At 34.8% G+C, this 11,424-nt stretch overlaps 1 protein-coding gene across 1 annotated transcript in view; it reads right to left on the bottom strand.

Moving 5' to 3' along the window:
* Nucleotides 1-227: 227 nt before the first annotated feature.
* Nucleotides 228-11,424, bottom strand: part of LOC136039170 (ephrin type-B receptor 1-B-like) — a 175,324-nt gene continuing 164,127 nt past the window's right edge. The window contains exons 14-15 of the mRNA XM_065722683.1: nt 10,469-10,627; nt 228-3,403 (exon numbers count right to left, since the gene is read on the bottom strand). Coding sequence (XP_065578755.1) covers nt 3,130-3,403; nt 10,469-10,627 — 433 coding nt within the window. The 3' untranslated portion in view covers nt 228-3,129. The remainder of the gene's footprint in view (nt 3,404-10,468; nt 10,628-11,424) is intronic.

Below are 11,424 nucleotides of genomic sequence, written 5' to 3'. Positions count from 1 at the left end.
ATTTCTTTCACATTTAGGAGTGCCACAAGGCAGTTAAATATTCTTATAAAAAAGTAGTTAAAAATACAAAGGGAATTGAAAAAAGGCTGGAAAAATGGTTATAGGATTGCACTTGCCAACGAGCAGGGTTGCCAATATGTAATTTTTTAGAGCTAAAAAGTATGACCTTTACTAACTTTGCTGTCAATAACTGACGTTTATAGATTTTTTGTTTTGTTATTATATTTATAGTTCTTCTTTAAGTATATTTGTATATACCTTTACATATTCTATAAAAGAGGTTTACCAAAAATTTTAACCAGTTTACATAAAAAATTCAATTTTTTAAAGCTCTAAATCTTGAGGTAAAAAAGTTTTTTCTTTTCCTGTTCCAGGTGTTTCCTTCTGAGAAATGCACCCATGTCTTTTAGTTTATTCTAGAAATGGACACCGTCTAACCCCCTAGCAATTTAATTAGAGATTTGTGCCAAAATGTATTTGCTGAAGCATATGGCAATATAGCAAAACCCCCCCCTAAAAAAATACAATGCGTAGCTGCAAAATCTCCAGATATATACCCAAATCCTTCAGCTTCCCACTTACCTACTAGAGATGGGCACCATCTACCCACTATTCTAATGAGGAAAGTGTTTATGGTGATACATGTTGTCTATGCAAATCAGACATGTGAAAAACGAAATTGGCTGAAATACATGACAATTTAGGAAATAAAGATAAAATTACAAAGTTTAGCTGCAAAATCTGTCCCTATTTGCCAAAGTAAGCATTAAGCAGTCAACTTATTGTAGAAATTTGTCTTTCGGCATTTCTGTAAGCCTTATCGGGTGTATACTCGATGTTCAATTTATTCAGATATATTCTCGATGTTCAAATAAACCTCGTCCTTCAGTTTAGTCTAGAGATTGACGCCACTTACCCCCTAGCCTCTTTTCGGAATGTATTATGGGGAGGCATTTTAGCGTTGCAAATTAGAGACTTGTGTCAAACTGAATTGGCTGAAATATATGTGCAGCTGCGAAAAGTATCTCAATTTAAGTTTTTGTATCTCCATCCCTAAAGGCCTCTTTTAGTATTTCGGGTACCCCCCCCCCCCCAGGTATACAACCCTGCTCTTCAGTTAATTTAGAGATGGACGCACAATATAGCCTCTATCCGCTTAAAAGGAATGTATAGAACACGGTGGTGAATATTGGAGTCATTTTATATTTTTGCAAAAAATATTACCTGCAAAGTTGTTTCTCTATTTTAGGATACTGTATTCGAATTTTGCTAAGGGGTCTTGGAGCATTTTGGTCAAAACTATGGCTATCCCTCCCTACAAAGGCTGCAGTTCGTGAAAATATGTTTTTCGAAATGTAGGGGGGAGGCAAAAATATAGAGGAATCACCTCCCCCCTCTCCCACAAGGGACGCCCATGTTTCCCTGCTACCCTCCCATTGATCAAGTATCCTTTTACAAAAAGAACAGTGGATTTATCCATATTAATATGAAATTGTAAATATTTATTTTCTTTTTAAATAACGAATTAAAAAATCTGAGAACTAGAAATTTTTAAATAAAAAACAAAATTTGACCAAAATAACGTTTACATGGTAAATACTGACAGCATGGCAACCCTGACTATGAGCCGTAACTAGAGTCTCGTCTTGATTGACGTCATTTAGTAGGCGGATAATTTTTGAATCTGCGACTATGATTGGACAGTTAATATAACTAGACAGCCTTCGAATGTTCCGACAGCTATGATTGGCTGTCCATGCCTGCTTCTGCCAGGGTGAATGATGTCAATCAAGACGATCCTTAATACTAACAATATTACAAAGTAAAAAATCACTTCACTTTGACGAAAAAAACCCAGCTATTGTCTCCTGATTTCGGGACGGAAAAAATGAAACCATTGATCAGATTGAAAAACTGTACAAATTATAATACAATGCCTATAATACATGCATTTCCTAAATGTAAGTGCCCGAATTACCTCAAAGGAAGACGGAAAATAAATAAGTGACAACACTGTTGAGCGGAAAAATTTAGCAATAGGATATCACAACTCGAAAGTACAGCTTCAACAATTAACCCAATGTCAGCACAATACGAACATTTTCCTAAATGTTCAGGGTCCATTTTAGGTTGAAACATGAACGGCAACCCTGTCTAGCAAATCCGTTTTGCCATTGTTGGACTTTATAAGCTTATTAATCTATTTGAGATACTTCCTTCAGTCAAACTTTGCCTTACTGTTAAACTTTTAGGCTAAACTTCATTAATTAACTTTGATAATTTAAGTCACTATGTGAGCATCTGATTGGTCAAAAGCAAAAAATTGGAAACAGCTAGCCAAATTAATAGACGAATGATTGAGTACCAAGTCAATTGATTATAATTAGCCTAAAATGATCATTTTAGGCTTTAAAAATCTAAATGACAAGACAAAATAAAGATTGAATAAAGGTATTAATAATAATATGACTGAAATTACTGATAAATAGTCAACGCCAGGTAATTAATGTTGTGTTTTTTTAAAGGAGTGTAAATATTTTTTATACAATTTTAAAATAAAAACCAAGGGCCAAACCCGAGGCCTTAAATTAATATTTTTCCTCACCAACCCAATTCATAAAATTGTTTCGATTTCTTGGAAATTATCTATTACAATATAGCAAATTGATTTATTTACGTTTATGATTTACCTTTACTGACTTAATTTGTTATTAAAGTTTTAGAATTTAGACACAGTATTGAATCTACATCAATACCAATAATGTATCAATAAAATAATGAACCAATAATGTATCAATATTATCATCAATAATATGTATAATATAATATGATGATAATATTATCATCACAATATCATTAATATTAATAATGTAGGGTTGATGAGAGCTACGAAGGACGCAGGGGAGTTAACTCTTTGCTCCGTACATTTAACATGCCTTAATTGCATTACTTATTCTACCATGGGACGTCTATGAAGCTCACATAGTTACTTGGCTTTTCACAAAAAAAGGAAAAAATCCAAGCAGAACAATGTATGATCGAATATTAAGAAACTTTAAGTCAACAATTATAAAAATTCACTTTTGAGTATTCAAATACACTTATCAATCAAGTCTATCACAACCCCATCTATACAAGGAACCCCTCACTAACTGAAGCACTATTGGCCATTTGAGTCCTTAGAGTTTGGGCACTCGCGATAATTTTCTTCTGATGGCCTAATAATGTGACACCCATGGCAGATAGGTCATTTGGTTCAAGACGGGCGACAGATTCGAGTGTCGTAATGTTGGCACGTTGAAAGTTGTCTAAATACCGCGACATTTTGATGGTTGCTAGCCATTCTTCAAGGGAATGAAGTCGGGTTAGGTCAGGAGCGTCAGGGGCCAATGCATGAGCATGTCTGAAAAAGACAAGTTATTTAACACTATAGAAGTGAGAGAGTATAGAAGAGAATTACTACTACTAACAACTCACTGCAGCATCAAGCCGTCTGAGGCCAACACAGTGTCGCACGTTCCTCCTCCACCCCAATCTATTCTAAGCTTCCCTCTTTAAACCCTTCCAAGAGAAAAACATTGGAGGGTACATAAGTGGAGATAGGAAGCAAGTAGGTAGAGAAGGGCACATGGATATGTGAACACTTAATCTATAAAACAACAGTAATAAAAATTAGTTTTGCTTCTATAACTTCACAGGATAAAGGTTTTAGCATTAGACAGTCAGATGATTATGGGAATATGTAAATATTACTATACTTTATTTATTGAAAAAGAGTCAAAAATAGCAGTTTTACTTCAAAACTATATACGATGAAGGTTTTAAAAAAAGGATTTTGTGGATGAATTTTGCAACTATACAAAATAGATACACATTATTTGTTGCAAAAATGAAAAACATTTGGGCTTGCCAATTTAATAGGATAACTTGATATGGTTTTCGTATTAAAGACCATTCCATGGTGGTTTCCCATGTTTTTCTATCAGCTTTTCTTTAATTTAGTAAAATTCTAGTAATTTGACTTCTTGCTTTCTCGGAAAGGGTTTAGGTTAGGAAAATGAAACTTTCATGGATGGGTCTACAGGCTAAAGTATGTCCCGGGAAGGTATTTTGTTGTACCTACCTCCACTCCTTCCCCCTCTAGAGGGCCCTGACCTTTGATGATTTTTAAAACTTTACATAAGTATTTTTTCAATTTTATTTGTCTCAGCCGTTTTTGATCCATTTCATCTTAAGAATATTTCATAATCTTATGTTTAATATTTCTATATCGTTCCAATCGTCTGCTTCTCACACAGGCCGTCAAAAGTTAAAGGCTCGGATGGCGAATATTTAGTTAGCCCAATAAAGTTAGACCATTTTCACTTATAAAATCTTAATCAAGAAATTGAAAAGTAAAAATGATTGAATACACTAAAAAAGAGTTTTAGCGAATTTGATTTTTTTAATATTTCATGACAATTGTCAGGTTTGAATCCTGAAGGAAACTACGCAGTTGATTGACACTTCAGGGGACATCAAATCGCCTTACGGCGCTAGACAATACATTTACCCAAATAATGTAAAGAATTTGTAATTCAGTAAGGATCCAGCAAGGCTAAACAACAGCATAGAACCTTTTAATCTCGAGTCCGCACACAAGCACTAAAGCAGGGACGAAGAACGGCTTCGAACTCAATCGTCTGCCCAATTCTCCTGATTATATAATATGCCCTCTTTTTGGTATTTTCAAAACTTGACTACCTTCAATATCTATTTTTCTCAACAAACGCAATTTTTCCTCGAAAAATATGTTCGAAATATTTCACTTTCTACCGACGAAAATTAAATTTCAAATACCGGGCTCGAAGCCGTTAAACCCGAGATTGGGAGTCTGGTAATCGACAATACGATATAGGAACTTTCTACTATATGAGATAGCCGGGCTGATTAGTGGGTTTTACACCTTTAGGGTATCAATGTATACAAAATAAACTGGTTTCCTTTAAACAAATTTTCTCTGAAGTGACATTTACAAATTACACACCATAAAGTAATATTTTGAAACGGATTTATTTCTTTCCTTAATTTTTGAAACTTCAAATTAAATAAACCTGCTAAAAAAAAGTGTTGCATCAATTTTTAAGGTCTTTTTCAAAATTTTCAAAAAATTGCTTTTGTAATTAGTATGAGTGATCAAATTAAAATATGAGTGGTCAAGCATTTCCATTGCCGTAAATAGATTTAGATATATTTCCTTTATTTCTTGATTATATTTAGACTTTCATCAATTTTCGCTCGTCGATCCATGTGTCGATTCCGTGGATCCAGGTAGGATTACTGGCCCAAAGTGTCCGTGAATGCTGGATTGAGAAAAGGACATCAGTACCAAAGTGGGAGGGATATAGACATTTCACTCCTCGGAAAGACCAAAAAAGGAGCTTTTCTTTTGTCGAAAAGACACTTTTAGGTAGAAAATCCACTATCTGTGAGAACAGGGAAGGAACAAGAGAGCTGGCATGGAACGCATATTTAACTCCCCTGAAAGTCAAAAAGATATAGAGGGGCAGCATTTCTTTATCCAAAAAGACATGTTTTAGATGGAAAATGCACTAACCGTGAATGCTGGATGAGGAGGGGACATGAGTCCCGAATTGGCAGGAGGATAGGCATTTATCTACCCAGAAAGACAAAAAATATAACAAGAGCAGTATTTTTTTCAAAACGGCATATTTTAGGCAGAAAGCCCATTATGCGTGAATGCTGAATGGGGAGCGGAAACGAGTTTCGAAGTCGCAGGGCAACAGGCATTCGACTCCTTAGAAAGTCAATAAGATATAAAAAGTACAACATTTCTTTCACCGAAATAACCTAGTTTAGGCGGAAAATCTATTATTCGTGAATACTGGAATAGGGAGGGCACACGAGCACCGAAGCAGGAGGGGGAGGATTTGAATCTCTAGAAAAACATAACAAGTGCAACTTTTATTTTGAAAAAAGAAGTATTTCATGTAGAAAATCCATTACCCGTGAATGCTCGATGGGGATGGGACATGTGTGCCGAAGTGGGAGGAGACATAGGTGCCAAAGTGAGAGCGGAAGAGGCATTTGAGTCCCCAAAAGATGAAGACAAATGCGGCTTTTTTTATACTAAGATAACATATTTTAAGCAGAAAATTCATTAACTAGATTGTGGAGGCTTGAACTAGGTAAGCGATTAATCTCCAGATAAACTCTTCTTGATATTTCAATGATAGTATAGTCAAGTCAATGAAACTTTCAGAAATCAGCTCAAATATCAAACCCCGGAAACCTCTGAAAGTTTCGTTGACCAACCTTAACTACTCATCTTCAAAATTAAACAAATTTTTTTTCAAAAATTGATTGTTTACCCCGTTCTTCAAGCAGAATCTAGACGCTTCAAACCTTCTTTACTATCCACTTTTAGCAAACTTTTCAAAAAATTTCCGTTAAAACCGTTTCTGAAAAAGCTATAAAATTGCTTAAGGAATATTTCTTCTAATATAGTCTAAAGAAAAAAGAGATAAAAGGTAATTTTTTTCCAAGCATGGAGAAACATTCCTTAGAACTTGGGGAATAGCCCAAGTCATAAAAACATGTACTTTCCTAGAGAATTGAACTTTTCTTTTATGATTCCACAAGGCAAAGATGAAAAGTTTTTACTAGCTTATCCGAAAGTAAGTGAAAGATATTAGAGGAATTTGGCTTATAATATATGGCACCTTATTTTATCGAAAGAAAAACACTTGATGAAAAGAACGGTTAAAAGAACATTCGAGAATGAAGAAATGCATGGCACTTTGAAATACCAAGGACAGTGAAATACAATCTGATTGTTTGAATTGGTTAGGGTTTATGTTATCTGTGACAGTTTTTCTATGTTATTTTTGATAGAAATAGAATATAGAAAAGACGGCCAAATATTGAAGACAGTTGAAAATAACAAAAAAAAATCCTTTTTCACTAATATAAAATTTGAATATTTCGCACTTTAATTATCATCAGTGAAAAAAGTGAGGTCCAAGAAATTATCTATTTGTTTTTCTGCCTTTCTATGGTCTTAATATATAAACGATAACCCCGATATAAAAACGATAATATTTCAAATATATCATCGAAAATTACATCTAATGAAATTATGTAAAATTACACAACGAAATTTACCGACAGAATTTGCGATCGCTATATGTCACTTGGTAATTATCAAGTGCCAGAAAAAGCTCTAAAATTGCTTAAGAAATATTTCTTCTAATATAGTCTAAAGAAAAAGAGATAAAAGGTAATTTTTTTTCAAGCATAGAGAAACATTCCTTAGAACTTGGGAAATAGCCCAAGTCATAAAAACACGTACTTTCCTAGAGAATTGAACTTTTCTTTTATGATTCCACAAGGCAAAGAGGGAAAGTTTTTACTAGCTTATACCGAAAGTAAGTGAAAGATATTAGAGGAATTTGGCTTATAATATATGGCACCTTATTTTATCGAAAGAAAGCACTTGAAAGAAAGCAGCAGATGCATGGCACTTTAAAGTACCATGGACAGTGAAATGCAATCTGATTGTTTGAATTGGTTAAGGTTTATATTATCTGTGACAGTTTTGCTATGTTATTTTTGATAGAAATAGAATATAGAAAAACTGGTCAAATATTTAAGACACTTGAAAAAATATCCCTTTTCACTAATGACAATAAAATTCGAATATTTCGCACTTCAATTATCATCAGTGAAAAAAGTGAGGTCCAAGAAGTTATCTATTTGTTTTTCTGCCTTTCTATGGTTTTAATATGCATGCTTTATGTGTTAGGTACAATTACTCTGCATATTATGAAGTAAGAAATGTTTTCTAGCTTCAAACTGTCAAAATACTTTATCCCCCCTGCCTAATTTGCAAATATATTGCTATATTTTAATTTTGCTAACCACCCATACCTGAGATTTTCTTCTATGCCTATTAACTGAATTACATTTTTGAAATCCAGTGTAAAAAGAAAACAACCAATTTTAAAAACACTTCAAAAATTTGTTTAGTTTAATATCGTTAACAAGTATTGTTAATTTGTATTTTTGCTACGTTTTAACGATTCGGACGTGTCAGCCGTGTTGGCTAAAATAAAATTATTGAAAAAATTAACAAATTACTGTGCTATTGAAAATTTCGCAATACTTCAACTTTTAGAAAATTTATCTTTGCATAATCTACACTAAATTTGAGGAACTTTCAGAAACTATCTGCAGAAAAAGGGATTACAGATTTCGGTTATTCTCCAATTTCTTAAATTTAAGATATGTTGAAAATTGGTTGAAAACCGTTCAACGAAGAGCAATTTTCATATTTTTAACCTAGTTTAGACCATTCTCAAAGAAAAAGCCTAAGGAATATCATGATTCTGGCTCGATGATTGGATCTGAAATAAAATAAATAAAATAATATAAATAGTTATAAATTAACATAACTAATATAATAATATAATATAAAAAAATACAGATTAGATTAAATAAGAGCTGTTTTAGACGGATGCTAGCCGAGTGGATCGGTACGCTGGTTTTATGATCCTTTGTCCATCAAGACGAGGGTTCGAATCCTAGTGTACTCAATTATTTGGTTTGGGACGGGGTCAGTGGCATGACTCTTTAAACTTAGCCAGAGTCGACCCTGCTCTAATTGGGCACCTGGAGAAATATGGGGAAGGTAAACAGGAAGGGTGTGCGAAAGCACAGGATGGTTGGCCCCAAGCCCCCCCCCCCCCCCCCCCGTTGCACTTCCAGGCTGAAGGGCCGAGAAACGGAGATCAGCACCGCCGGTAGGGACTGCAAAGTCCAATGCCGTATTCTTTACCTTTTACCTTTATATTTTAATTGTAAACTAACACACTCTATAGATCTTTTAAAATTGGCAAAAATGTGTCTTATTTAAATTATTTTTAATTTGCGAAAAATTGGCAATTTTTAATGAAAAAGACACCAAGATGTAGAGTGGTGCCATTTCGTCAAAATCCTGGAGGTGGTAGGGCAAAGTTGGAGCTAATTTTCCCAAATCAAGTGAAAATGATGGTGAAAACTGAAAAACAAGCCATGCAGTACCATAAAAGTGAAGATATACTAAAGAAAACTGAACCATTTCAGTGGACACTTGAGTTAAGCAGGCTTATCTTAGTTTTGACAAGATTTTTGAAGAAACAAAATTTCAGCTGGACGGGGGCAAACTGTGGTCTGGGGGGACCAATGTCTGTAAGGGGCAGGTGCCCCCCTGCGTCATAGCATATTACGACCCTGAAAATGTAGTTCTGCAGTTTTTGGTAGTAGCAGGTGCCTGATTTTAAAAATACGAAACGTCAGAAAAAAAGCAGCGAAAAATCAACCAAAAACACGTGGTACTAAAAAGACTTAAGATGTAGCTATTCTTAGAAGGTGTAGCTTTTCAGAATTAACATATAGCAAAGGTTTGAATCTCTTACGGATGAAAAGCGTTATCAATGTTTGACTTATTTGTTTTCAAGGTTCAGCGTGACAACACTGATGAAACCGATGTAATGCCCTAAAAACTTCATAGTTTTGTAAAAACCAAAACAACAATCTTAGAAATTCGTAGTTTTCATGGATGAATTAACCGAAATTGGATTCAAGAGAAATTTTCATTTTGATGTCGGTGGTAATATAGATGACTTTGAAAACTACTAGCGTCACACAGAGTATAGTCAAACAAGTGACGTTTTTGGCTGGGAGGCAGTGGCGTCATTTAGAAGGGGGGGGGGGCAAATTTGGAGCAAATCTTACCAAAGTAAGTGAAAATGACGGTGAAAAACAGCTATATAATGACAAAAAAATTACTAAAGACAACTAAATTACAAAATATATACTAAGGAAAATTGACCTCTTTCTGTGGATGCTAGAATTAAGTAGACGTATCTTAGTTTTGACAAGATTTTTGGATAAAACAAGTTTCAGCTGGGGCGGGAGTATGACAAACTGGGGTTGGAGGAAAACTGAGGTTTTCCTACTCCATGGAAAATTACGCCCCCACGGCAAGTGAATAAGAAATTATTTGGTAGTTTCAATAAAGTGCCCAGAGATTTGGGAGAATTTATGACTTAAGATTAGAGCCCCGAGAATCCTCCAAATGCGCACACCTCTGTGTGTAGTGTTATTGAGGTTAACTGAAAAAGTGAAAAAGAGTTATGATACAAACGGCGCTTGCGGACTAGCGATATGTGGCTGAATCAAAGAAAGCAGAGGCGGGATAACAGTCTCACGTGGAGACATTACATGGCGGTGATGTGTGAGTTTCCATTCGAATGTCGGCTGTGTTAATGTAAAAGTTTTGTCCTAGGTTATTTATATAGGCTACTTCCCAAAGGTTTTGACTCTACCATCCGCGAAAACTTTTATTATGTCGTACTACAGGCTAGATACAAAATTAATACGAAGGTGTCACTTTTCTCTGAAAAAGAACTTGAAGATGTGAACTTACCTGGCGGTAGCCAGTTTTCTTAAGGATTCTGGGCACCTTGCCAATCTATCGAGGGTTGCCACTATGGCGGCAAACGTAGGACGATGCGCTCTTTCCTTCTGCCAACAGTCCAACATTAATTGGTGAATTGCTTCTGGACAATCCATTGGAGCTGGTAACCTAGAAATTATATATCTTTATAAAATTGGGTAAAATAGAAAGAAGGAACAAACTAGGTCAGTGACCAGACCTTCTACGTTTGGGATAAAGGGTTTGAGACCTAAACATTTTGCTTTACGTGTTTTCAAACCCGCAATGTGAAAATATATGTTAGAGAGCATATCTGTGACTGAAACTTTTCGTCCCCCCCATGTCGTTTCATACCAGTAAGCCACAATTTTCTAAGATACTCTTTTCACTGTTGCTAAATTACAAGTTTTTTAAGCACAACCATATTTTTGTCACTGTTGCCACGTTAAATCATACAAATGAAAAGCAAAACTAATTACATAAATTTGACAATGCTTCCCGACCGTAAAAATTCAAACATTAACAATCCGTTGATTTCGAAAGATAACTACGCCTTCAAAGGATAGCCACATCTACTCGAGTTGTTTCGTGCCATGTTTTTGGAGCTATTTCTGCCGCCTTTTTTAAATTGGGGGGGGGGGTAAATCTCAATCTAGGAGGGCCACAAAAAGTTTTAAAATCTAGGATAGGATGAGGCAAAAAAATTAGGGGGACAAATTGATACCATTTAATATATATGGCTATGTAAGTTTCAACTTAGCAATTCAAAAAAAAAAATTTTTCACTGTTTTGATGATACCAAACAGTATTGGAAAAATCAATAGAAGAAATATTGAAAAAAATAAACAGCTCATGTCGGAAAAAGGAAAAATATTGAAAAACGGGAAATATCGGAAAAAGCAACCGAGTCAATCACGATTTTTAGAGGGGAGGGAGAGGGCAAAAAG

The sequence above is a fragment of the Artemia franciscana genome, chromosome 19 (assembly GCF_032884065.1).
Source record: "Artemia franciscana chromosome 19, ASM3288406v1, whole genome shotgun sequence".
Classification (NCBI taxonomy): Eukaryota; Metazoa; Arthropoda; class Branchiopoda; order Anostraca; family Artemiidae; genus Artemia; species Artemia franciscana.
The sequence above is the reverse complement of the archived record's forward strand: the minus strand, read 5'-3'. Positions and strand labels throughout refer to the sequence as shown.